The sequence below is a fragment of the Cnephaeus nilssonii genome, assembly GCF_951640355.1.
Source record: "Cnephaeus nilssonii genome assembly, chromosome: 16".
NCBI classification, from domain to species: domain Eukaryota; kingdom Metazoa; phylum Chordata; class Mammalia; order Chiroptera; family Vespertilionidae; genus Cnephaeus; species Cnephaeus nilssonii.
Window position 1 is genome coordinate 53477766 of NC_137087.1, and position 25652 is coordinate 53503417.

General features: G+C 54.9%; 1 protein-coding gene across 9 annotated transcripts in view; it reads right to left on the minus strand.

Moving 5' to 3' along the window:
* AFAP1L2 (actin filament associated protein 1 like 2) overlaps positions 1-14439 on the minus strand; it is an 86284-nt gene extending 71845 nt beyond the window's left edge. For 3 of the 9 annotated variants that reach the window (XM_079794152.1, XM_079794155.1, XM_079794160.1), the window contains exons 1-2: positions 14166-14438; positions 8829-8882 (exon numbers count right to left, since the gene is read on the minus strand). In XM_079794152.1, the coding sequence (XP_079650278.1) occupies positions 8829-8882; positions 14166-14181 (70 nt within the window). In that variant the 5' untranslated portion in view covers positions 14182-14438. Of the gene's footprint in view, positions 1-8828; positions 8883-14165 lie in introns of all 9 variants that reach the window. The other 6 variants (XM_079794154.1, XM_079794156.1, XM_079794158.1 and 3 more) reach the window with 4 other exon arrangements.
* Between the last annotated feature and the right edge of the window lie 11213 nt (positions 14440-25652).

Genomic DNA, 25652 nt, shown 5'->3' on the forward strand with positions numbered 1-25652 from the left:
CTCCCCCGGGGAGGCCGCAGGGACCTGGTGGGCGGTGCGAGTTCCCACCACCACCTCTCCGGATCTCTCAGGATCAAACGAGATGGTGCACAGAAAACATCCAGGAGAGGGCCGCTGCTGCTGCGCCTGCGAACAGGGTCACTACCAGGTGTGAGCAACAAGACAGACTCAGCGGGGAGCCTGACACCCGCCTCCAGATAGAAGCAGCTTCCGGGTCAGCAGCTAAGGAGCACCTGCAGAAGCCTGGGCTCCTTCAGTCATCAGAGGCAAGCCAGCCAAAGCCACCGGCCAGTGGGCTGCGAGAGGCTGCCCAAGTGTCCGCATGGGTCCGCATGGGGTGGGGTCGAGCATAACCCTTGCAGCACTGTCTGCTGGTGGAGAGCGGAGGGGGGGGGAGGAGGGAGAAGGGGGCAGTCCAGTGTCACCTGGGGGAGTGACCCGGAGAACTGTGGTGGCAGAGGCACATCCTGGCGAATTAGGCACCAGTAAGAAGCAATGGATCACATGCCAGCCCATCACATAGATGGCTCTTTAAGACACAGTGCCGACTGAAAGGCAAGAACAGGCCACTGACAACAGCATTTACCGTATAGCCATTAAAAATTCACAGAGCAGGACGCGTGAAGCAGACACACTTACAAACGAAAAGGTACATGTTAGAAAGGTCCTCTCCCACTCCTATCCTGTATTCATCTTCTTTTCTATCGAGATGTCTGTCTTTTTCTGGCTGGTTCCCTGGATATTCTCAGTGTTGACCCTTGAAGGTTTTAGACATTGCACACCTCTCTCTCCTTTCTGACAGCCGTCGAGTAACTTGGTCAGGGTGTCCACTGGTGGACAGAAGCCCTTAACTTTGCTGTCATCAAACACTAAGAGAACCTGCGGACAGCAACCATTTCTCCGTCCCGCGAGTCCACGGAGTCCGGTGCTGTGGGCGCAAAGAAGAATGATGGCTTTTGACCCTTAAGGAGCTCACAGCCTCCTGGGAACATAGACTTTCCATCAACGATAACATGGACACAATGATCGTGACCATGGAGGGCTGTGCCAGGTGCAGTGAAGGGTTAAAAGTTCAGGGGGCCAAGTCAAGGCTGAGTGAGACTTGGCAAATACGCTTGGCAGGCAGCCCTGAGGGGAGAACATTCTAGACCAGTGGTCGGCAAACTCATTAGCCAACAGAGCCAAATATCAACAGGACAACGATTGAAATTTCTTTTGAGAGCCAAATTTTTTAAACTTAAACTTCTTCTAACGCCACTTCTTCAAAATAGACTCGCCCAGGCCGTGGTATTTTGTGGAAGAGCCACACTCAAGGGGCCAAAGAGCCGCATGTGGCTCGCGAGCCGCAGTTTGCCGACCACGGTTCTAGACCAATGGAGCAGTACATGCAAAAGTCCACAAGGAACCCAATATGGCCGGGGCACAGATGGAAGTGAGGGGTGGCCACAGACACTGGACAACTAGGCCCGGGCCGTGTGCAGAAGGAGCTCGCATTTTCTCCAGTACAGGGGGCAGCATGGTTCCTTGCTCTGCCCACGGCCACTGGCGAGTTGGCCTCGACACCACTGACATTCAAGGAAGAGGGCCTCGCTCAGGAGCCTTCAGAGGTCTGGGCTCCCCTTAGCTACAGTAGCAAGGAGTCGAAGTCTTAGAGAAGCCCATAGACAGACTATTCTAGAAAAGAAAGGGTTCGTGAGCATCCAAGTTGAGCTACCAAGGTGAATGAGAGACATCCTTGGACAGGTCTGCATTGTCCTCAAGGAATTGAAGACTTCCCTTCCAGGCCTGGGCTGGAGGCTGGGCCTGCGCTCGCCTTGATGGACGTTCTCAGCCACAAAACTTCCCAACTGCCCCGTGTGCCTGTGCCGGAAATGTACCCAGTACAGGCATCAGTGACTCAGCGGAATCTTACCCAAGACCCCACCAGGAGCTCCGCCAGGCAGCTGTTTCCTCCTAATCTAACCCATGTTCACACTCCATATGGGCATTTTCTTAAAGGGAAGGAAAGCCATTTGTAGAAAATAATTGGCTCCAAGCTAGGTGTTTGCCCTTATACACTCTGAGTGGCAAGATTATTATAATCTCTGAACGCATAATAATCTGGCCACTCAGTGAGTGTGTGTGTGTGTGTGTGTGTGTGTGTGTGTGTATTTTAGAGGCCTGGTGCATGAATTCATGCATGGGTGGGGTCTGGCCAGGGGGAGGGAACATGGGCAGTTGGCCGGCCTGCCTGCTGGTCGAACTCCTGGTTGAGGGGACAATTTGCATATTAGCCTTTTATTATATAGGATATACACTGAGTGGCCAGATTATTATGCGTTCAGAGATCATAATAATCTGGCCACTCAGTGTATTTTCTGGCCCGAGAAGAAATCTATACGCACAGACACAAAGCAGCCAAGGAGGAAGGCAACATGGGGGGTGGGGGGGGAGGAGGGAGGGCTGTGCAAGATGCAGTGAGGAGTTGGACTTCAGGGGGTCAAGGTGTCATGGCAGAGAGAGACGCAAGCGATAAGCTAGGAATCTGGAAGTCACTCCCTAACAATCACAGGGCCTGGGCACTTTCACTTCCTCCAAGCGGCCTCAGCCTCCCGGGGCAGAAAAATAAATCTTGTTGTAGCACAATTTTATCCTTTAAGGGCACTAGGTAAAGAGCTTTGGAATATTTTAAGAAAACGGGCCAACACCTTCTCTCCTCCAACACACACACACACACACACACACACACACACGCGCGCGCGCGCGCGCACACACACACACACACACACACACACACACTTCCCAGTCATGCCCAGTATCTGTGAAGTGAATGCATTTATTTGTTAGCTTCCTCGCCCTTCACCGTGGCCCCATGGGCTAGGTATGTGTAGGGCTGCAAGGACGCAAAGAGGAGAGGAAGCCAGATGCCCAAAAATCTATGCCCCCCACATCTCTCCAAACTACTGAAGGCATTTCCCAACGCAATCCCAGTGACCAATTTGGGGCGATGTCCTAGAGGCCTCCGGCCGAGGACAAGCGGCTCGTGGCTGCCAGGCCCGAGTCAGGAGCCCGGCTGTCCTGGAGAAACGAGGCTGGCACGGACCGAGCCCACCCTCCTGCCCTGAGCAATGGGTCCCACATTCACAGGGAAAATGCGGGCTGCTGGGCTGCCCTTAGCATGAACATCACCATCCTGCACACGTGAGAGCCCGGGGCCCTGACCTCGGGGGTCAGAAGCAGCCCGCCCCCCACATACACACACACACACACTGAGAATTCACTAATGAATTGGAACTCTGATCTCCCTCAGTCCTGAGCGGAGACCTGGGGGGTGAGGGCGTGGGAGGGAGTCACGCTTCAGAAGGATTTGATCTCAACAGCAACAGCCTGGCTTCTCCCTGAGAACAGAGCGGTTCCCACTCTGGGGGGAGCAGCGCATGGCGTGGGGCGCGACACCTGGATCCCATAACTCAGGGAGCGGATCTGCTCGCAGCCCGAACTGTTTACAGCTCCCCGCACCCGGCCCACATCAGAGGGGCGGGGGATGGACGCTGGCCCACTGCAAGGCCAGGAGGTCAATGGGAAAAAATTATTTTAGTCAACGCGGAGCCTTCGTGCTTGGAACTTCGGTCCAAACTGGGGCTCGTTCTCATGCTCCCCCTGTGCGGGCGCCAGGCCCCTCGGAGGCGCGTTTCCAGGGATCGGGGCCCGGGCCGGCCGGGAGAGGCGCCCCACGCAGGGCCCAGACCGCTGCTTCCACACCTCAGGTTCCTGGGCACAGGGCTGAGGACTGCAAGGATGCAAAGAGGGGAGGAAGCCAGACCCCCAAAGATCTGTGCCCCCCCTATCAGAGAGAGGAGAAGAACTCCTTCCTGGGAATCCTAGTCACTGTGACACGAGGCTGCTCTAGGCCGGTGAGGATGGCTGGCCAGGTCCCAGGGTGAGCAAGTGGCTCGGGCCACGCGGGCTGGGGCAGGTGGCCTTCTGGTCACCCAGCCAGGTGCAGCGACACTTGCTCGGGGCTGACGAAGCAGCAGGCCCACGCCAAACAGTGTCACTCAGGCCTCCTCCTCCAGAGGGAAGGCGAAGCTCCTTGTCTGGCTGAGCGCAAACCCCGTTTCCCCACCCGGACTCTGAGGTCATCGGCTCCTCCTGGGGGAGCCCGGGACTCCAGCCTCGGCTCCTAGAAGTGAGAGCCTGGGGCCACCGGGGACTTGGGGTCACGGGGAGGCTTTCTCTTTCTGGCCTCAGGTCCTCAGGGCGCCCTTTCCTAGATTCAAGACCCAGGAGACCTGACCGGAATTGCCAGAAAAAGAGAGAGAGAGAGAGAGAGAGAGAGAGAGAGAGAGATCAGGAGAAAGCAAAAGGTGGGGGGCAGGAGGAGGAGGAGAGAGAAACTGCCCGGGGAGCCTGTGTGCGCCCTAGTGCACGCCCACTGGGTGAGCGCTTGTCATGCACCGACCTGCTTTCCCACAGGCTCACTTCCCGGGCATCTGGGACGTGACTGACTTGAGCCAGAGACAGGCTTCCGCCTTCTGCAGCGGCACGAGCCTCTCCCAGCTCCAGCGCCTGCAGACTCTCAGGACATGCCCAGGGCCTGTCACCTGAGCTGTCCCACAGCCACTGGGTGGCGGCCATCCAGACACCCCACTTGCCCATCACACACACCATGATCCTCAGCCACGCCTGCAGCACCGCCGGCCGCAGGGAGCCCACCCCTAAACACGCTAAATACATGTATGTCCCCAACTCCTCCGTGCCTGTCGCGGGCCGGCCACACCACATCACACTCAACCCCTAGGTGTGAGGCTGACACCTGCTGCTTCTGCCCAAGATCTGCCATGTCTCCCCTCTATCTCCTTCTATTCGTGCCTCACAGAAGCCACGGGGCCCTCTGTGAACTGGGGCACCAAATGGGGTGTCCATCTTTATTTATTCAAAGAATGTGCTAGAAGGGAATTCTACAAAAGGCCTGACTGCCAAGGGCAAGAGGGTGGGGACCATCTCTAGCTCGTAAGGAGTCTGGGATTGTAACTGAGAACATCGCCCCTATAAAAATGGAGATGGGGCGCCCCGACTCAAACTCGCCACCCGTTAGGTCCCAGCCCCGACGTCAGGGGTGCCGGGCACCCAGGCAGAGCTCCTTCCAAAAGGCCCCTCTTGGAATCTCAGTGAATCAGCTCAATATGTTCCAGGGCGGCGGGTGGTCAATAAAAGAAGTCAGTGAGATCTCCAACAATAAGCTCATTCAACACCATCTCGTCTTCTGCCCCCATCTGCGGACTTGCCTCTCGTTCGCATGAATCCATCCTGTTGTGTGAAAACTGGGGGAGCGAGGACGGGGGTGGAGGATGGAAGGAAATGGCCGGAGTCCACTTGCTGGTCTCACAGGAAGGCGGGGACAGTCCCCAGGCCCAAGAAGAGGCCAACGTGCCAGGGTGGTCCTGGGAGATGGTGGCGGCGGTCTGCTGCCCAGGTAGGAAATGGACGTGTCTGGAATGTCCCCGCCCAAGCACTCCCAGTGTCTCCTCCGCCGCCCTCCCAGCCTTGCCCTCCAATGAGGAGTGCGCCCTCGGGATGGCCCTGTCAAGGTGGACCATCCCATCCACAAGCCAGGCCTGACTGTGCACCAGGGAAGTTCCACTTCAAATAGGCACAACGAATACTTCTTGCCTCCCCTCACACCTCCATGTTCCCCCACAAAGTTGAGACCATTTAGAACTAAGGGCTACTACTCTGCACATCTTCCTGGATCCCCAAGAAGAGGTGGAACGGACCTGCCTTTATGAGTGACGGCGAGTGGCTTGTTTGCAGTGAAGAGTTGCACGTGTGAAATTCTGTGCAATTCGTGGCTGAAAGCGATTGAAGGTCTACAGCAGTGATGGCGAACCTATGACACGCGTGTCACCACTGACACGCGTAGCCATTTCTGATGACACGCGGCCATTGAGGCGGCCGCATACCGAGGATGAAACATTTGCAAAATAATGTTTTTTCCTCAAAGTGACACACTACCCGAGTTATGCTCAGTTTTTTGGCGAAGTTTGACACACCAAGCTCAAAAGGTTGCCCATCACTGGTCTACAGCCTTCTAACAAGCTGCACTTGAGGAAGACCCAGCTCTCTGGGTCATAGTTCACCCAGTTCACCTAAAAAGCCAATTCCACCTGGGGGTGGGGGTTTTTCCTTTTTAAAACGGAAACCACCAAGATCTTCAGATTCCACTAGGACCCCCCTTCACTGTCCTTGGACCCCACGGCCCATCCCCTGGACAGGCGCAGCATGGCTGGTGACTCTGCCTGGCAACAGGAGGGCTGATGCCTTATGCCACGTGGTCCGAGGTGCGCATTATTTTGCAAAATCGTGGGTTCTTCCCTCTCAAAACCAATCCTAGCTAGCTGAGTCAGACTGCCAGACACAAAAAGTCAGCCAGGCAGCATCAAGGTGCAGAGGTGGGTTCTCAATTTCAATTCAATAATTTATTGCTGGGTAGGGGGTGGGGGGGGGAGATGATCAGAAAGGCTGCCACAGTCAATACGTGTGAGTCCTGTGGGTGCAGAAGCAGCGTGCCCGGGGCGGGAGCTGGAGCTAAGGCCGCCCTGTGCACGGCTCTCCTGGCTCGCGGCTGCCTGGGTTGTAAGCGAACCGTCCATTTCTCTAAGTGGACCGAGAGCCTCCACCTTCACACCGTGTGTGCCTAACGGACAAGTGCCCCGCACGGAAGATGCCATCGAGCAGTCAGTACGTTTGCTTTGTACCAAAACGCCTCCCCCTCTCTGCTGCACCCCCAGATCGCTGCCGGCATGAGCACACCGAGGCCTCAGGTTCCGGTGACAGCTGCGATGGCCAGCAGGTGCTGCATGGAGTCCTCGCCTTCTACCCCAGCATCACCAGCTACTAGGGTCTGTTTGAAACCCAGATTTCTGGGGGTATAATTTGCACGGTTCTGAGTTTTCCTAAGACCCAGGGCTCTGTGACCGCCACCGCCTTAGAGATTCGAAAACTACAGGTTTCTGTCATTCCACAGGTCCCCCTCGTGCCCCTTTGTGGTCGGCCCCTTCCCCCACCCTCAGCCTCAGCAACGACGGGCCTGTGTTCTTTCCCTACATTTTGGCTTTTCCCAAAAAGCTGCATACGTGGCATCGTGCAGTGTGCAGGCTTTTGAGTCTGGCTGTTCTCACTTAACATCCTGGTGCAGTGGTCGGCAAACTCATTAGTCAACAGAGCCAAATATCAACAGGACAACGATTGACATTTCCTTTGAGAGCCAAATTTTTTAAACTTAAACTTCTTCTAACGCCACTTCTTCAAAATAGACTCGCCCAGGCCGTGGTATGTTGTGGAAGAGCCACACTCAAGGGGCCAAAGAGCCGCATGTGGCTCGCGAGCCGCAGTTTGCCGACCACGGTCCTGGTGTGTATCACCCGTGGTTAGTTACGCACTGTTAGTCTCTACGTCTTGGACTTTTGCTTTCGTGTCAAAGAGACCAGCTGACTGGCTCCAGGTCATCGCGGCGATGGAGAAAACAAAGTCTTGATCTGGGGCCTTTTCATAAAGCGGAGGCCTGGGAAGAGGCGGCCGTCCATCTCTGTCTGCCTGGGACTAAGGGGGTTCCGGGGATGCTGGACTGTCAGTGGGAAAACCAGGCAAGTCCCGGGCAAACCGCGACGGCCCGGCCACCCTCCCTGGACAAGCTGCCTCTAAGAAGCCTCCTGGCCAGCAGCAGGTGGCTCTGGCTGAGCGGACCGACAGCTGAGGCTCCTTTCTCGGTTTAGTCCCCGGGCTGATCTGCGAGCTGCCGGTGGAGAGCTCACCCCACCCCACCAGGCCGGCAGCCGTCTCTGAAGCCCCTGGGAGGGGCTCACGGAAGTGAGGGGAGAACTAGGGGGTCTGTTTAGAAACAGCAGAGCCTCTGCTGGTGTTGGTGCCACTCCCCACTCCTCCCTAATGTCTGACACCCTGGGCTCATCACCTGCCTGATGCCGTGTATGCAGGGCAATGCCGGCTCCTACGTTTTCTATACGTCCCTCCTACTCTTCCCTCTCAATGGGGTTTCTGGTCCATTTGTTTTGAGACTCATTCGGGAGAAGGTGAGAGCCAAGGGATACAAAATTAGTAAAGAGCTTGAAGTTCTTGTGAGAATGTCAGGGTCTCTCCTATATAAACTTCCTGCGACATCAAAGAAAAGTTGGGCAGGGCCAGGATGTGGCTCCATGCAGAAGGCTTAGGAGCGAGCACTTCCTCACCCATCTCCTTTTCCACTGACATCCGCGGGAAGCCCCGAGGGTAATATATGGATTCTCTCTCTCTCTCTCTCTCTCTGAGGAGCGAGGCTTCCTGAGAACAGGCGGAGCATCCTCAACTCAGAGCTCCCGGTAGCTTCGAAAAGCACGTGATGGCCACAGCTGGTGCCCAAATTAACTGTGAGGACCCCCCTCCTTCCCCCCAAGAAGGCAGAAACTGATGGGGTCAGAACCATGTCACAGATGTTTCAGAGCATCTGCCTGCCTGAGTTAACAGAACATGGTCTTTCCTCACCAGCAATACCAGTAGCTCTGACGAGGTATTCCACCAAGCAGCCAGTGCAGCAGGTTAGTCGTCATTATCCTCATGGGCACAGATGAGGAAACCGAGCCCGGAGAGATTAATTGACTTGCCCAAGGTCGCACAGCGCGTTAGTGGCAAAGGCTAGATTAGCCCCCCGAGCCCCGGAGTGCCCAGGCCGGCGCCTGGCTCCATGAGACCCCTCAGCCTTCCATCCAGAGCGTGGGCACAGCCAGGTCTGTGCCCTCGGGAGCCCTGGAGGCCCGATGAGCTGCTGCAGAGGGCACAGGCAGGCTCATACTCACAAGCAGAAACCTGCAGGATCCTTCTCTGTACCACCAGACAGCAACACCCCTGTGCTGGAACAGACAGAAAGAAGGCTCAAGTCGGGAAAGCTCAGGCGGCCACTGCAAGCTTGCGTCTCCGCTTCGGGAAGGTGGCTTTGAGACTGGGCTTCATTTCCCTTTGCGACCCAGGTCTGCTCTCGAGGGCCAGAGCTTGGGAGGATACGTAGTGCCACTCCCTGCAATTCATTCATTCATTCATTCATTCATTCCCCAATCGTGTCCCAGGGGCTGGGGGGAAGGACCCTTGGAGGAGAAAGACAAGACCCCATCTTGAAGGAGCTCAATCTAACAGGGGAAGCTTATATATATGACAACACGACATCAATTCAGCAAATACCTGTTAAGTACCTACAGTGTGACAGGCACTGAGGAAGCTATACCTAACGTAGTGGGTGAAGACAGAGAAACTCAGAGGGCTTCCTGGAAGAGGAGGCATGAGGGCTCAGTTCTGAAGACTGAGGCGCTAAGACATGAGTCTGAAATGGCTCTGAGCCCTTCTTTCTAAAGAAACCCCGCTGTTAACTGGAATTCTACCCTTTAAAGAAACTCCATTTTCAGAATTCTTCTATCCTCCTTCTGACTTTCTGAGTTCTCAATCTCCTTAGGCCCCAGTTGATCTGTCTCTCAAATGGGAGCGTTCCAGAGGGTGGCTCTTTGGAGATATGTTCCTACAAAAGTCCTTGAGAAACAACTTCCTAACATGGCCGGTGGCACTCGCTCTCCCCCTACGTCTGCTGCTCTCTGCTCTCAACAGGAAACTGGTTTTATTTATAAGAATCACAATTCTAAACTGACCTTTGTTGGGCTACCCACATTCCCTCCCTCGCTTCCCTCCCCGGCTCAAGACCGCCTCCTCCCTGCCAGGCGTCCGCAGTGACCACAGAGCACCCAGCGCTGACCAGTGCTCAGGAAAGCAAGTAGACAAACACTGAGGCTGGTTTCTAGATGGGGAAACTGAGGCCAGGAGAGCTCAGTGGTTGGCCCAAGGAAACAGAGCATGGAGGTCTCCTGGTTCCGAAGCCACTGTTTCCTTCGTTGCACCGTGACTGCTCCCCCCATGTCTCCGTCCGGGCTCCGGGCAGACGCGCCCTCCTCCTTGGTGTGGGGGGAGTCTCCCTTCTCTGAATGACAGAAGTCTTTAGAGACACATTTCCCATCATGAAAGGGGCTGGGAAGAAAGCTGGCACGGCTTCCTCAGCTTTGAAGCTCATTGGCCCCTCCTGGCCCTTTGTGCTGGGAGCCAGCCCAGTTCCCAGAGCTCCTACCCCTTCAGAAGAGGGGAAGGGCCCGAAGAACGCCCCCGCCCTGCCTGGCCAGGCGGCACCAAAGGTGACCCCTCCGTATTTCTGCCTCAGACTATTTCACTGCCAAAGCATCAAGGGCTCCCACACACAGAGCTTCAAAGTCAGAAAGGCTCAAGGTCAAGTGCAATCATGAGCGAGCCCTGAGCCTAGGATTCTGAAGCATCGCATTGGAGACTGTTTTAAAGCAGGGTTCCCACAGTCTTGTAAAGCCGATAACAGCTCAAGGTGCATAACATTCGATTTCTGCGGGGATCACAAGCTTTGGTTGAAGCACACAGCATGTGAGCATGCGGTTGCGGGGGGAGGGGGGTTCATGTCACTCCCCACTTGCTTTTAATTTTCCAGGTGAGGAAGGTGTGTATGTAATTACTTATCTTTTTTCCCAATGGTTCTCAACTATGGCTACACATTAGAATCACCTGGGGACTTTTACAAACTAGAATGCCTAAGCCGCACACCCTAAGACCAATGAACTCGGAATGTCTACATCCATGTTGTTTAAGCATCCCTGAGGAGTCCTGAGTGTGGCTAAGTTTAAGAACCTCTAGAACTTCAACAGGGGAAAACTGGGCTCCTAAGTGTCGAGACACCACCGAACACACAAGTCCCCTGCAGGGAACGTGAATATTAGCAACCAGCCTATTATCTTTTCACCCGTTTTTCTTTGTCAGGCCTTCCTGACCACAGATACCATCCCAGATAAGCTCTCAAGTATAACCACTGGCTTGCCACTTCTCCGCTCACCACTCCCTTGCAGCACCCTGAGGCTGCGTGCCCTCTCCTGGGAGCCAGGCTACTCAACTCAGAAACAGAAACACGGGGGATGCAAATTCAAGGGACTCTCTCAACCCTGCGTGTTCGGATCCAAGAGTGATGCAACCTCAGAGAGCTTTGGCGCGGACGTTCCCGGTGCAATCCACAGTAGGTCAGTCACTTTTGGCCCCGGACACACGCACCAGCTGGAAGAGCAGCAGGAACCAGAATCCTTGACCACATGGCGAGTTCAGCCAATGGGCTCACGCAGCCATGCAAGGATGCCCTTAGGAGAGTCGCAAATATGTAAACATTCAAGGAAAGGAATCTTCTCAAGGCACCCGGTAGAACTTACACAACGCCGAAGAGATTCACAAACAAGAGGCAGCAACTCTACCATCACAAAGTCATAATGACGACTCTCATGAAAGCTCCATCTCCCTGGGAAGACACTCCCATCCCTGCTTTTGCTGGAGAAGCCACGGCTGCCTAGCAGAACGGCTTCAAAAGAGTGGGGACAATGGCTGGACATATTTCTGCAGTAGACACAGGGTGATATCCCCACCATCCTTTAGCTCCAGTCATCTCTTCAGATGCTACAGAACCATGGGAAATCAAGCCAGCGCCTACCAATAACAGGCTAGTGGTGAATATGTAACGTGCAGGCTGGGGAACATGGAAGATAATTTCTCCTACATCAACTGCTTGGTAAGATGTACAAATTAAGAGAAAACATTTTGAGAATCTGGAGACAGTGATGAGGCATTCTACTTACTTGGGAAAGGGGAGAGCTCCAAGTTGGGAATTTAGACACAGAGAATGAGGCGTTTCAGTAGCAAATTTTACAAATATCACCAGTAAGAATTCTTTAACATATGTCTGAGAGCCCTAGTTGATCTTGCTTTTTCTTTTGAATTTTGTTGGTAAGCCACTAGACCTAGTCATTCCATAATTGCCCAAGCTCACCTTTAAAAGGAGGGGCCTCAATCTCTGAGAGGCAGGACAGGAAGATTCCAGTCGGAGCTGTGCTGATTAGTTGAAGATTGGGCCCAACATGCTTTCTTTTGCCCAGACCAACATTGTAATTCAGTGAGTGTTCAAAGCACAGCTCATCTACTTCTCACGAGAACGGGGAATTTTACCAGGACGGGGGAACCCCCACATTCCTCAGCTGACAGGTACAGTAAACACATTGGTAGCATTCACCTGGGAGACTTGAAGTGGAGGTTTTTCTCGAAATCAAACACCAAAAGATGAGCTAGATTAGCCTCTGCAATTCAGATAATTCTCAAATGCAGCTACTTAGCACTCTGCGTCTGATTTATTGCAAAGCGATGAGGCAGATATATGTGTTACCCAAAACATCAGCACTCTGAACTGGAAACGAAGTCTCCCTCCGTTGGCAAAGTGCCCCGAACTTCCGGGGGGGGGGGGGGGGAGTTAAGCTCTCAAGAGGAAAAGATAAGGATGAAGCCTTTCTCAGGTCAAGGGCCAAGTCCAAAGCTGGAAATACAACAACCTTCTGGTAATAACTGGGCATTTGGAAAGAAGACCCCGAATGTACCCTAACTTAGAGGGACGAATAAGCTGATTTGAGAGAGTAGCTTGCAACCTGGGCCTAACGCCATTCAGGAACGGCAGGCCCTGAGCTGGAGGGTACCCCAGGGGCTAACACTTCCCAGGTCCCTGGGAGGGTCCCTCCCAAAGGGCAGAGGAGGCGGAATGGGGAGGGAGCGGCAAGCTGCCCTTCTATAAGGAGAGGGACTGGGGCTTCCTCCAGGGTTCTGAGAGGACTACGTGAGGGCGCCATTGGTCACTGGGGCCCAAAACTGCCGTGGTCCCGGCAGAATTTCACACACACACACACACACACACACACACACACACACACACACACCACCGGGTTAGAAACCTGGGAGAGGCTCCAGGGAAGTTCACAGAAAGAAAGAATTTGCCAACTCATTTCGCCCTGCAACCGGCAGCTGACCCCCCTGCTCTTGGCACAGACCTTTAAGCCTTGACACGTGAAGCCCTGTCTACCATTTAGGTCTTTCGCCCTCACCTGTAACTCAGGTGACTCAGATGAGGAAAAAAATCAATGGGAACATCAAAAGCCACAAGACAGGGCTAGCCTCTTAGGGAACTAAAGCCGGCCCCTAACGTTTCCTTAATGTCAGTGTCTGAAAACAGAAACTACTGGGAGTGAGATTCCTTGGGAATCTGAGCATTCGCCTTTCTTGCTCTCTCCCAGGGGAAAATAAATTTAGTAACAGTTATTTCCTCTGTCAGGTTTGGCAGAGACAGAAAGTGCAAGAGGCTTTTCCCAAAAGAAAGGGGGGCAGAAGGCGCCCGCTGCGTCCCGTTGAGGAGCAGCCCTTTCAAGTGCTTTTCAAAAGGTCTGCGATCCGAGGCTTCTAGACTCCAGCCCGGGGCTCCGGACACGGGTGCGAGCTGGGCACCGGGCACCTCCCCGGCCGGCCCGCCCACCAGGAATTGGCCAAGATCCCCGGCCTGGGCCAAACCCAAAACGTGCCCAGCTGCGCACTGGGCTAAGCCCGCGGGCAGAGGCGCCTCCACGCGCTCCACCTGCCGGGCACGCCATCCGGCCCCCAATCCCTGCACCCTGCACCCCTCCCCTGCTTGGACGGGGTGGGGCGGGGTGAGGGGGAGAAGGGCTGGAAGGAAGGCGGTTACCCGAGCTGCGGGACGGGTGGGGCGGCCTAAGGTGCGAGTGGGGCTGCGCGCCCACCCACCTCCCAAGTGCATCTGCGCGCAGGCTTTCCGGGGGTCCCCAGGAAGCCTCCCACGCCCGCGGGCGCCCGGGCAAGAAGATCCAACAACTCGCCCCTTGGCCCCGAAGCCGCCCCGGACGGTTCCGACCTCATTCGGACCTCCTCGGGCCCCAGCATCGTTCTGGGGCGGCCGAGACTTGGGGGCGAGTCGTAAAGCGCACCCTCTCTCCTCCAACAGGTGAGAAGCTCCGCCACGCCGACCCCAGCCCTCCGCCCCTTGGGGGGATCAAAGGGCCCGGGCCACAGCGGCCACCTAGGAGTCCGCCCGCCCCGCCCGCAGCGCAGCCGTGGTCCCGGGCAGGGCTCAGCGAGGCGGACGGCTCTCACCTGAGTCCCGGCGGGACGTGGGGTGCAGCGGTGACGCCCGCGCCCTCCCTGGTCTCCTCCTCGCGTGGTGCGGGGCGGGAAGGAAGTGGGTGCGCGCGGTGGGGGCCCCGCGCCCTTACCTTTGTACCGCTCCATGGGGCCTCGGCGTGCGCTCCCCGCCGCTCGGCTCCGGCGCTGCGCTCTCGGCGCTCCGCTCCCCGCCGGGGGCGCCGCGCTGGCCCCTCCCCGTGATGTCACGCCCGCGGCCGAACCTCCCGGCGCGGCGGCCGCTCCCGGGGCCCCTCGGACCTCGTCCCCGCCCGGCCTGCCGCCCCCGCCGGGGAACTCCGCGGCCGCCCCGGGCGGACCTTCCGCGCGCAAGTCCGTGCGCCCCGGGCTCACTCCCCGCCCGCCGGCCGGCAGCGCCTTCCCGTCCGGGCCCCGGGGGCGGTGGGTGGGAACTAGACCGAGACGCGTCCCCACCCTGGGGGAGGCTCCGGGGAGGGGCCGGCTCCGGCGGGCCGACGGGAGCGGTTCTTCCCAGTGCGGGGACGCCGACCCACTGCCCGGAGGCGGAGACTGAGGCCTGTGCGGGAGGCCGAGAAGGGCCGAGAGCGCCTCCCGCTTGACCTCCGGGCCAGCGCGCTTTGGCCCTTGGCCTTCTCGGAGGGGCAGCTGGGGGGAAAGTGGCCACAGCTGAGCCCTGTCCCCAGCCTCCCCAGTTCTCTGGGAATCGTTCCCACCCTGTTGCACCCTCGCAGGGCAACCGCCGCCTCGCACACAGGAGGGCTTGTGAAACGTCGATTTGCTGCCTTCCCTCGGAGCCCAGGCTCCCCGGTGCCGTCGGCCCAGGCTCCCCTGAGAAGGGCTGGAATTTCGGGAGCCGCCTTGGCAAGTCGGGCGCTGCAGTTCCTGGGCCGCTGTTCCAACCACCCCGCGGGTGGCATTCCTTCCACAGGGAGCTCAGCCAGGCCCCTGACTCCCCGCGCTCCCTCCCCCCCCCCCCCCCCCCCCCCACCGCCGCTGCCACCAGGCGCCACATTCTCTCCATCTTTGCCATCTGTCCCTCCAGGGTCTCCACAGGCCCAAGCCCTCCCCATCTGTTCCCAAAGGAAATCCACGCTTTCCTTTCACCGTTTCCATGTTCACTTCCAAATCTCAATCATGGTTTGTTCAGGACTCCTGGGTTCTCAGCAAGTCTCCCCCAACTTCCTTGAAGGAGGACTTGGTCAGGGAGATGTGTTGTTGTTCTTACTGCTGTTTTCCAAGACTTCTCCATTCTTCTTGGAACAGCAGTCGGCCCTGATGTTTGGAGACCTTTGCCCTAGCACAGTGGTCGGCAAACTGCGGCTCGAGAGCCACATGCGGCTCTTCGGCCTCTTGAGTGTGGCTCTTCCACAAAATACCACGGCCTGGGCGAGTCTATTTTGAAGAAGTGGCCTCAGAAGAAGTTTAAGTTTAAAAAATTTGGCTCTCAAAAGACATTTCAGTCGTTGTGCTGTTGATATTTGGCTCTGTTGACGAATGAGTTTGCCGACCACTGGCCTAGCAGTCCTGCGAGTCTTTTTCTTCGTTATACGAGCAGCTAACACCCAGGGAGCCGTCCCACCAACCGGGCCTGGTGCGAAGGGCTGTCCGTGCGGTGCCTTTAATGTCCCAATGACCCTGTGAGGTGGGGATGGTGATCATGTCTATCACGTGGTTGGAGAACCTGAGGTTAAACCACTTGCCCAGCGTCACAGCTGGAAAAGAACGGAGCAGGCATTAGACCCGGTCCTCAGCTCCCAAAACTTTCCTGCCGTTCAGAGCAGTGCCAGGCCGTCCGTTACCGCCTCGGGGAGCAGCGGGCAAGTGAACCATGACCACCGTTACCGCTCCAGGTGGCACTCTGATAGGACTGAAGCGCAGGGACTCTGGAAACACAGAGGGCCCCGGGCCAGCCTGCAGGCGCCCCACGCGTCTGTGAGAAGAGGTGATGGCTGAGCTGTTTCTTAAAAACTAAGGGAGAGCTAGTGAGGTGGCAGGGGTGGTGGCGTGAGGGCAGCCTTCCAGGCAGAAAGGACAGCGGGGGTCAAAGGCAGGGAGGGGAACCATTTCAAGGTCAAACAGTTCCTTGTTGCTGAAGCCAAAAGGGAGAAGCCAGCCCTGGCCGGTCTTGCTCAATGGTTAGAGCGTCGGCCCACATGCAGAAGGGTCGTGGGTTCGATTGTCAGTCAAGGGCACGTACCTGGGTCAGGGCACACTTGGGAGGCAACCAATCGATGTCTCTTTCACATCCATGTTTCTTTCTCTCTCTCTCTCTCTCTCCCTCCCTTCCCTCCTCTTCCACTCTCTCTAAAAATTAGTGGAAAAAATATTAAGAAAACAAACAAACAAAACAAAAACAAAGGAGAAGCCAGGAGTGGAGGAGGTGGGGCTGGAGGGGTGGGGCCCAGAACACCGAGGGATTTGAAAGCCACGGGGACTGGGCAGCTTTGAAAAGGGCGGGGCCCCACAGCTCCCTCCAGGCAGAGTGGAGGGTGGAGTGCGGGAGGCAGTGGCCCCAGCCAGGAGGAAGTCTGTGGGGTGGTGGAAACCCAGGTGGGGAGGAGAGGACTGAGGGCAGAAACATGCGGGAAGTTCAATGCCAAGGCTCTGTGCCTGGGCACAGGGTGACGGCCGAGGAAGCCCTGAGGTTGACCCTGCAGTTTCCAGCAACATGGGTGACTAAGCGTCGCCGCCCTTAGGCTCAGTCAGTCCTCCAATGGGACCTGAGGCCGGGTAGGCGCCAGGTGTTGCCAGGCAGGGCTCACCGAGCATGAACAGGGTGGACAAGGCCCTGCTCTCAAGGGAAGGCTGATGGGGTGGGGATGGGGCGGTGGGGACACAAACAGGAAAAGAGGGGAACATCTCTGAGTTGAACACAGAAGTGGCAGCAGGTTGGGATGCTGGGGGCGGGGGCGGGGGGCAGGTAGAGAAGTGGGGGGTGGGTAGAGAAAGAGAAGGGTTCATGGGCCCAGCCGGCATGGCTCAATGGTTGAGCCTTTACCTATGAACCAGGTTCTATTCCTGGTCAGGGCACATGCCTGGGTTGTGGGCTGGACCCCAGTAGGGGGCATGCAGGAGGCAGCCGATCAATGATTCCCTCTTATCATTGATGTTTCTCTCTCTCTTTCTCTTTCCCCCTTCCTCTCTGAAATCAATAAAAATATATTTAAAACAACAACAAGAAAAGAAGGGCCCACGGCGCCTCCAGGGGAGTTAGAGCCCAGGAGTGAGCCCTCAAACTCATCCACGCACATATTTCATTGAATTCTCTCCGCCGCTCTTCCTGGGGGCTGGGCGGGTGAGGGCTCAAGAAGTAGAAGTGGAGGCTGTGGCTCGAGGGCTTTCCTGGCGGGAGCAGGGGACAGGAGGCAGTGTGGAGGGGCCTCGTGCAAGAGGACTGTGGAACCAGCCAGGACGAGGGTGCTCTCGCCTTTTCACCATTTCTTTTCCTCTCTCTCCTCCTCCCTCCCTTTCTTCCTCTTGCAAGTGGCCCTGCATGGTGCCCAGGCTCCCATCTCGTGTCCCCAAGGTCACTATCACTGATCTCCAGTTTCCTTGCAAATTCTCAGAATCTGATTGTGCAGCTTGCCATTTCAGAACCAGCCTCAAGTCTGGTGACTGGGCACTCTTGGCCGGATTCCAGCCCCGGCAGCCGGCAGGGGCCAGCGGGTGAGGTTCCTCGGCAGGCCCAGGCCCCCTCAGCTGGGCCTTTGTCTGAGCTGGCCCTTCCAGAGGGGGTGAGGGCAGGCTGGCTCGGGCTGAGGTCTGAGGTTGCTAAGAGCAAAAGGTAGGCATTAACCACCTCCATCCAAGTAATCTCTCTTCCCGCACTGGGACTCCACACTCGTGTTTCCTGGTTCCAAACCCCGTGCCTTGTCACACCCCACGCTTCCTGCCCTCACTGGACTGGGCTGAGCCCCAGCAAGTCCTCTGGTGGCCATCTCTGTGAGCACCCCCTCTCTGCAAGCTGGGGCAGCTCCTATCCCTCGCCTGTCCCTCACCCACTCCCCCCACTGGCTCCAGCCCTTTCATTACCTCTTCCTCAATCCTCTCCAGCTTATTGATGGAGACTTGGCAAGTCCCAGAGGCTCACAAACAAAAATCAATCAGAAATGGATGCAGCGTGCATTTAAAATGGGATTTCGACACCCCGTCCAAGAATTCAACTGAAGTGCCAGACTTAAAACCACCAAGAGGAACCCTAGCCGGTTTGGCTCAGGGGATAGAGCGTTGGCCTGTGAACTGAAAGGTCCCAGGTTCAATTCCGGTGAAGGGCACATGCCCGGGTTGTGGGCTCGATCCCCAGTGGGGGACTTGCGGGAGGCAGCCAATCAATGATTCTCTCTCATCGTGGATGTTTCTCTCTCTCTCTCTCTCTTCCTTCCTCTCTTAAGTCAATAGAAATATATTAAAAAAAAAAAAATTAAGAGGAATCTTCGGCCTCTGAAAAGCTCAGCACTGCTCCCCACACCCCCTTTCCCAAACCCGGGCGCTGCCAGATCCTGGGTCTTTACTGCTTTGCAACTTCCACAAAAGGGCCACTCGCACTCAAATTCTAATTCACGGAGCGGCTGGCCCCTGGGATGAGATGACCTGGGTTTTAGCTCCTTCTCAACCCTCTCAGGGTGACAGCTGACCCCAGCCCAGGCCCGCAGGGCCCGGAAGTGGGCTGCTCTGCTGCAGACAGGCCTGAACCCAAATCGAGCGCCCCCGCCCTGTGGTCTCGGTGGTGGGTTCACACCAAGCTCAGCGGGTGCATTGGGCCCTCTGGGTGCGGGGGTGAAGGTGCCAGGGACGCGGAACCCTGGGTTTGTTCCCCAGTAATTTGAAACCACTTCTCAGCACCAGAGGTTTCTTCAACCACAAGGAGGCCTCTCCAGCTGACGCAGTGAGGAGGGGCGCCCAGTGAAAGGCAGCTGCTGTACAAACTTCATCCTGCTTCATTCTCACAGTGACCCAAGCAGCACATGCTGGGGAGAAGCCTGCAACTTGAGAGACGAGCCCTTGACCGGAATCAAACCCGGGACCTTTCAGTCCACAGGCCGACGCTCTATCCACTGAGCCAAAGCGGCGAGGGCTAATTCTTTTTATTGTGATCAAACATAGAGAACCTGCAGCCGCTGCTGGGTCACTGCGTCTCCTCCTCAGCTTGGATTAATTCGCTAGAGTAGCTCACAGAACTCGGGAAACATTTCACTTACCAGATTGTAAGTTTATCAGGAAGGGATAGAAGTCAGGAACAGCAGATGCAAGAGATGCCCAGGACCAGTTGCGGAGTTTCCATGCCTCCTCTGAGCACAGCCCTCTCCCCGAACCCCTAGGTGTTCACCAACCGAGAAGCTCTACAAACCTCTCCTTTGGGGTGTTGATGGAGGCTTTAGTACATGGGCATGATTGATTACATCAGTGGTCGGCAAACTCATTAGTCAACAGAGGCAAATATCAGCAGTACAACGATTGAAATTTCTTTTGAGAGCCAAATTTTTTAAACTTAAACGTCTTCCAACGCCACTTCTTCAAAATAGACTCGCCCGGGCCGTGGTATTTTGTGGAAGAGCCACACTCAAGGGGCCAAAGAGCCGCATGTGGCTCAAGAGCCACGGTTTGCCGACCACTGGATTACATCATTGCCCACTGGTGACTGATCCAACCTCCAGCCTCTTTCCTCCCAGAGGTCAGGGGGTGGGACTGAAAATTCCAACCCTCCAATCACGGTTGCTTCCCTTGGCAACCAGCCCCCAAAGTTTGGTGTTTCTGAAAGGCACCTCATTAACATAATCTCAGGTGTGATTGAAAGGGGTTTCTTATAAATATCCAAACATCTCTATTGCTCTCATCATTTAGGACATTCCCAGGGTTTTAGGAGCTCTGTGCCAGAAGTGGGATGAAGACCAAATATCTATAAATTATAAATCACCATGTCCCGGGACAAAAATGTGTTCAAAGGCTGCCGGACTCTAGATTCTAGACCACTTAGGCCAGGTCTGCCCTCAGGACCTGGAGGGAGGCGATAATGAAAAAGTTAAGAAACACTGGAATGTAGGTTCTGGTTAGACTCTCCCCTCCAGCTCTCTCTAGCTGGGTCACCCCCTCGGTCAAATGGGAATAAAAGTGATACTCACCTCATGGGTTGTTGTGAGGATTACATGAGGTACATGACGAACATGGCCCAGTGTCTAGTACATACTATAAACATTGTTGGATGCAGTAATTGTCAAGATGGCTGAAGAAGACCTGCCCTCAACCTGATGAAACTCGCCCATGCCCCCCATGGCACAGGAAACGGGGCTCCCAGTTAGTCCTTCTGGCCATTACTACATGCAGTAAGGTTCTACTTGGTGCCAAGGACTGGAGTTGGTGCTAGGATTTCAACCACCCACCCACTCAGGTCTCCACCCTCCACCTCTCTGTGTCTGATGCTAAGCACGGTGCCAGGTGCTTTGTTGGATAATAAATTGCACAAAGCCATTAAAAAATGTACAGCCTCAAAGGGGAAATGAGACACTCCATTGCCATTGGCAAAAGAGCCCAGTCTGCTGAGCTGGTGCTTCAGAAATAAGAACGTGCATGGGACTCACCCAGGGATCTTGTTAACATGCAGATTCTGAGTCAAAAGGTCTTGGGTGGGACCAGAGACTCTGCATTTCTGACAAGCTCCCAGGCGATGCTGATGGCGCTGGTCCAGGACCACAAAAGGAGAAGCCAAGTATTAAAGAAGCTGCTCTTGACCTAGCTGGTTTGGCTCAGTGGATAGAGCATCGGCCTGCAGACTGAAGGGTCCCAGGTTCGATTCCGGTCAAGGGCACATGCTCGGGTTGCGGGCTCCATCCCCAGTAGTGGGTGTGCAGGAGGCAGCCAATCAGTTCTCTCTCATCATTGATGTTTGTCTCTCTCTCCCTCTCCCTTCCTCTCTGAAATCAATAAAATATATATATATATTTCTTGTCATAAATGCAGAATCTCTGGTCCCACCCAAGATCTTCTGATCCAGAATCTGCATGTTAACAAGATCTGGACACACAAAAAGAAGCTGCCTTTCCCCAGTTAGCCAACCTGAGGAAATGGTGTTTCCCTTCTCTGCTGATGGCCACGCATCCTTTTGACATCCGATTGGGTCCACAATGAAATGTCTAGAAAATTGCTCGCTGGTAAATTCGGGAACAAAGTCTTCCAGGTGAGACCCTCTGGGGTCATGATGGGGCTGCGTATTCTAAATGCGGTTACAGTGAGCTCTCAGCGCTCCTGCTGGCTCCCAGGGCTGTGCTTGTTTTTCTTTCAAGATCAAACTACTCAAGGGGGAGGGAGGGCAAAGGACAACGATGGGAGGAGAGAGAGAGGATCATTGCCATGCAGCCTCCTGACTTCCGTTTGGACCAGCCTCAGGGAGCCACGATTTTCTCTGGCAGACACAACTGAGAGAATGCAAATGGGAATGGTTCCTAGAGGAACCTCTAGCAGGGCAGGGCGCTTGAAACGGGGCCACTACAATCATGCACTGCTTGGGGATCTCATTCTGCTACTTGATGAGAATTTTTAGTGTAATTCAAGCAATGCTTACAGATGGCCCAAGAGCAGAAGGGAGTGGGGTGTAGGGTTTGGAGCCAAGGACCGGCAGGTCCTAGATGGCAAGGAACAAGAATCTTTTTGAAGTGAATGCATTTGAGGAGCGGTTTCCTCTCTCCTCGGAAAAACAGTAACCTGTTCACGCAGACAGATGTGGCAACGTGGACTGTTCAGAGAGTGACCTTGCAGGTGTGTTTGATTTGTGGACCTGTTCTTTGACCTGCCCATCGACCTGAGGGCTTGGGTAGGGCTCATCGCCTACCTCACACAACGGTCGCTTGATTCAGACCACAACTGGGAAGGCCAAAGTGGCATCCCAGAATCCATCCATGGCCTAGCCAACAGGGAGGCCTCCTCCAGGGGGCCGTAAACGTGGGACAGCTTGGGAAGCTGTGAGGAAGATTGCCCCCAGTAGGTCATATCTTGACTCGAGGTGTCCTTCAGACGGAAGAGTTGGGAGAGTCTGGTTAGAAGCCCCGCTCCATGCTTTATAATCTGTGTGACATTGGCGTGACTCTTCATCTGAAAAATGGGATGATAACACCAAATTCTCAAGCATGTTGTAAGGAGGCCGAAGAATGAAACTCACAAAAATCTTAGCATACTATCTGGCATTGAGTGAGTGCTCCAAGACGTGGGGATGAGAGGGACAGGTGGAGGACAATGTAATGATTTTAATATGGTAACAGAGTTGTGCAACCATCACCACAATTTGTTTTAGAACATCTTCCTCACCCTAAAAGGGAACCTCATACCCACTAGCAGTCACCCCATTCTCCCATGCCCCCAGCCTTAGGTAGCAACTAATTTATTTTCTGACTATATAGATGTGCCTATTCTAGAAATGTCATAGAAATTGAATCTAATTTATTTTCTGACTATATAGATGTGCCTATTCTAGAAATGTCATAGAAATTGAACCTATAATAATAAAAGCATAATATGCTAATTAGACCGGACATCCAAACAACCTTCCGGACTTCCTTCTGGACAACCTCCCGGACGAAGCCGCAGTGGTGGGCTGAGGCAGAGGTGGTTAGGGGTGATCAGGCAGGCAGGTGAGCAGTTAGGGGTGATCAGGCAGGCAGGCAGAGTGGTTAGGAGCTATCAGGCCGGCAGGCAGAGGTGGTTAGGGGTGATCAGGCAGGCAGGCAGGTGAGCAGTTAGGAGCCAGCGGTCCCAGATTGCAAGAGGGATGTCCTACTGCCGGTTTAGGTGCAATCCCACAGGGATCCAGTTGAACATTTCAGATTGCAGACTGTGAGAGGGTGCAGGCCAGGCTGAGGGACCGCACCTCCCCCCCCCCATGCACGAATTTTGTGCACTGGGCCTCTAGTTATATAATATTCCCCAAAACCATCCTATTCAAATGGTCTTTGTGTGCCTGGCTTCTTTCACGGAGCGTGATGTTTTCAAGGTCCGTTGTGTTGTAGCATGTGTCAGTACTTCATTACTTTCTATTGCCAACTACTATTCCATTGTATGGGTATATCACATTTTATGTATCCATTCAACCGATGGATGTTTGAGCTGTTTCCGTGTTTGGTCTGTTATGAATAATGCTGCTCTGAACACTCACAAGCGTTTGTGTGGCTGCACGTGTCCATTCCTGTTGAGGCCCCTGCACAGTGATGCCCTCAATCAGGTGCTGCTCCCTCTGGTTTAACTCTTGTTGTCATATTGACCTCCTGACCTCCCTGCCCTAATCTGCTCTGCCTTCGAAGAACACTGCAGGTCCTACCACCTATCCTGTTGCACAACCCAGAGACTCACCAGTGATCCTTGGCACCGCCCTCCATGCCTCCATCCTCCACCCACTGCAGCCCACGTCCCGTCCAGCTGCAGCCCAAGGAGAAGCGTTCCCCAGAAGGGCTTTGCTGAAATTCCAGAATCAATCAGGCCATTAATTGTTTACTCCTCTGTGTTCCTTCAAGCAACTGTGCTCCTCTCATCTGCTTCTGTCTCTAAGTGGAGACAATCTCCCTCATCTCCTTGCAAATGAGGTGACATCTGAGTAGATTCTGATGGAATCTGTTCAGAGGGCTGCACGCCCTGCTGTCCTGAGCGAAGATGCCAGTGATTCCCTAGGGAGGCCTCTGAAGGCTGGAGGCCTCTGTCAGGGCAGACGTCCTGGGCCTTGTCTGCTTTCTGGTCCCATGAATTAGGGCAACAGTGAGTGTAAGGCCTGGTAGTGGACGCTTGGTTAGTCACGGACCAACTCTACTCCTGACCCGTGACCATGCAGCGTGGGGCACCGGTTCCCAAGCTTGGCTGATCATCAGAATCACCTGGAAGCTTTTAAATGTTAAGAGGCAGCTTCCCAGGTCCCGCCCCAGACCTAGCAAACCAGAATCTCCTCATGGACGGAAGTACCAGCTTAGCCTTTCCACCTGGGGCCGCATCTGGGCTCCTCCCCAACTCCCCAGGCCTGGACCAGTCAGACCACCTCCCATCTGTGCACCGAGGACAACACTTAACCGGCTGCTGGTGGGGACCCAGGCGATGCTTATGAAAGTGTCACCTTCACTTGCAGCCGTCTGATGAAAACAATGACGAATGAATACTAGCCATGGACTCTGAATTGTCTGAAATGCCTGGTGTTTTTGTGGAGGACAGGGGTACTGGTTCTATTTTTAAAAAACCACACAAAACACAGGGTACATCGTCTAACGCAGTGGTTCTCAACTTTCTAATGCCGCGACCCTTTAATACAGTTCCTCATGTTGTGGTGACCCCCAGCCATACAATTAATTTTCGTTGCTACTTCATAACTGTGATTTTGCTACTGTTATGGATCATAATGTAAATATCTGTGTTTTCCGATGGTCTTAGGCTCTACAGCAGCGGGTCGCGACCCACAGGTTGAGAACCGCTAGCAGGGTCGCCTAAGACCATCGGAAAACACAGATATTTACATTACGATTCATAACAGTAGCAAAATCACAGTTATGAAGTAGCAACGAAAATTAATTGTATGGCTGGGGGTCACCACAACATGAGGAACTGTATGAAAGGGTCGCGGCATTAGAAAGGTTGAGAACCGCTGCTCTAAGGTTTCCCTAAGGAGCATACCGTGGAGACTGTGCAGGAATAAAGGTACCCGCCTCCTGGACCAGCATCGGTCCAGTTTAGGACGAAATGCCACCCACGGCCAGGCTCCGCTTTGCTGAGAAAGGCTGGTATTTATCTTTGAAAAGGTGAATCTTTTGGCAAATCGATAGAAAAACAGGTTTTAACATGGAGACTCCAGAGAGCTGTGACATTAACAGGAATGTGGCTTTGGGACTTGGTGGGAGGGGCTAGAATTCTGCTTTTCTTTAAAATATAATATATATATTTGAGAGAGGGAGAGGGGGAGGGAGAGATAGAAACATCGATGAAAGAGACACATCAATTGGTTGCCTCCTGCATGCCCTGCCCAGGGCTGGGGATCGAGCCTGCAACCGAGGTAGATGGCCTTGACTGGAATCGAACCCGGGACCCTTCAGTCTGCAAGCTGATGCTCTACCCACTGAGCCAAACCAGCTAGAGCCCACTTGCTTTTCAGTGGGCTTCTCCTAGTCCTGGGCTTGCCCTACACAGAATCGATAAAATAATCTGCACAAAGTCTTCGCCCAGCGCCGGGCGCCCCTGAGGTGCTCAGACAATGTGAGCTGCTGCCATCACCACTGCCATCCACTCTCTTAGCATCTGGACTCCTGGACCCTGGACCCAGGGCTGGATTCCCAGGCTCTGGGGCCCCAAGCAGAGAGGCTCTGCCCGCCTCCAGGCCCTTCGGGATGTGCTGGGAGGGGGAAGGTAGACGCAGCCTCTGCTTCGGAGGGAGGGTTTCCCAGCCAACTTCTCTTTGTATCTGCCGGGAAGGGCTGAGTTAGAGGCAGCAGCAGGGGGACAGCGCAAATAAATACAGAGAAACCTCTCCCGGGGCCGCTATTGTGCTGGGCACAATGGCCGGCCCTGGAGAGCATTTTCATCCAGTTGAGATTGGAAAGTAAAATAAACTGCTCACATTACACCCCGGCCCAGAGCCCTGACCT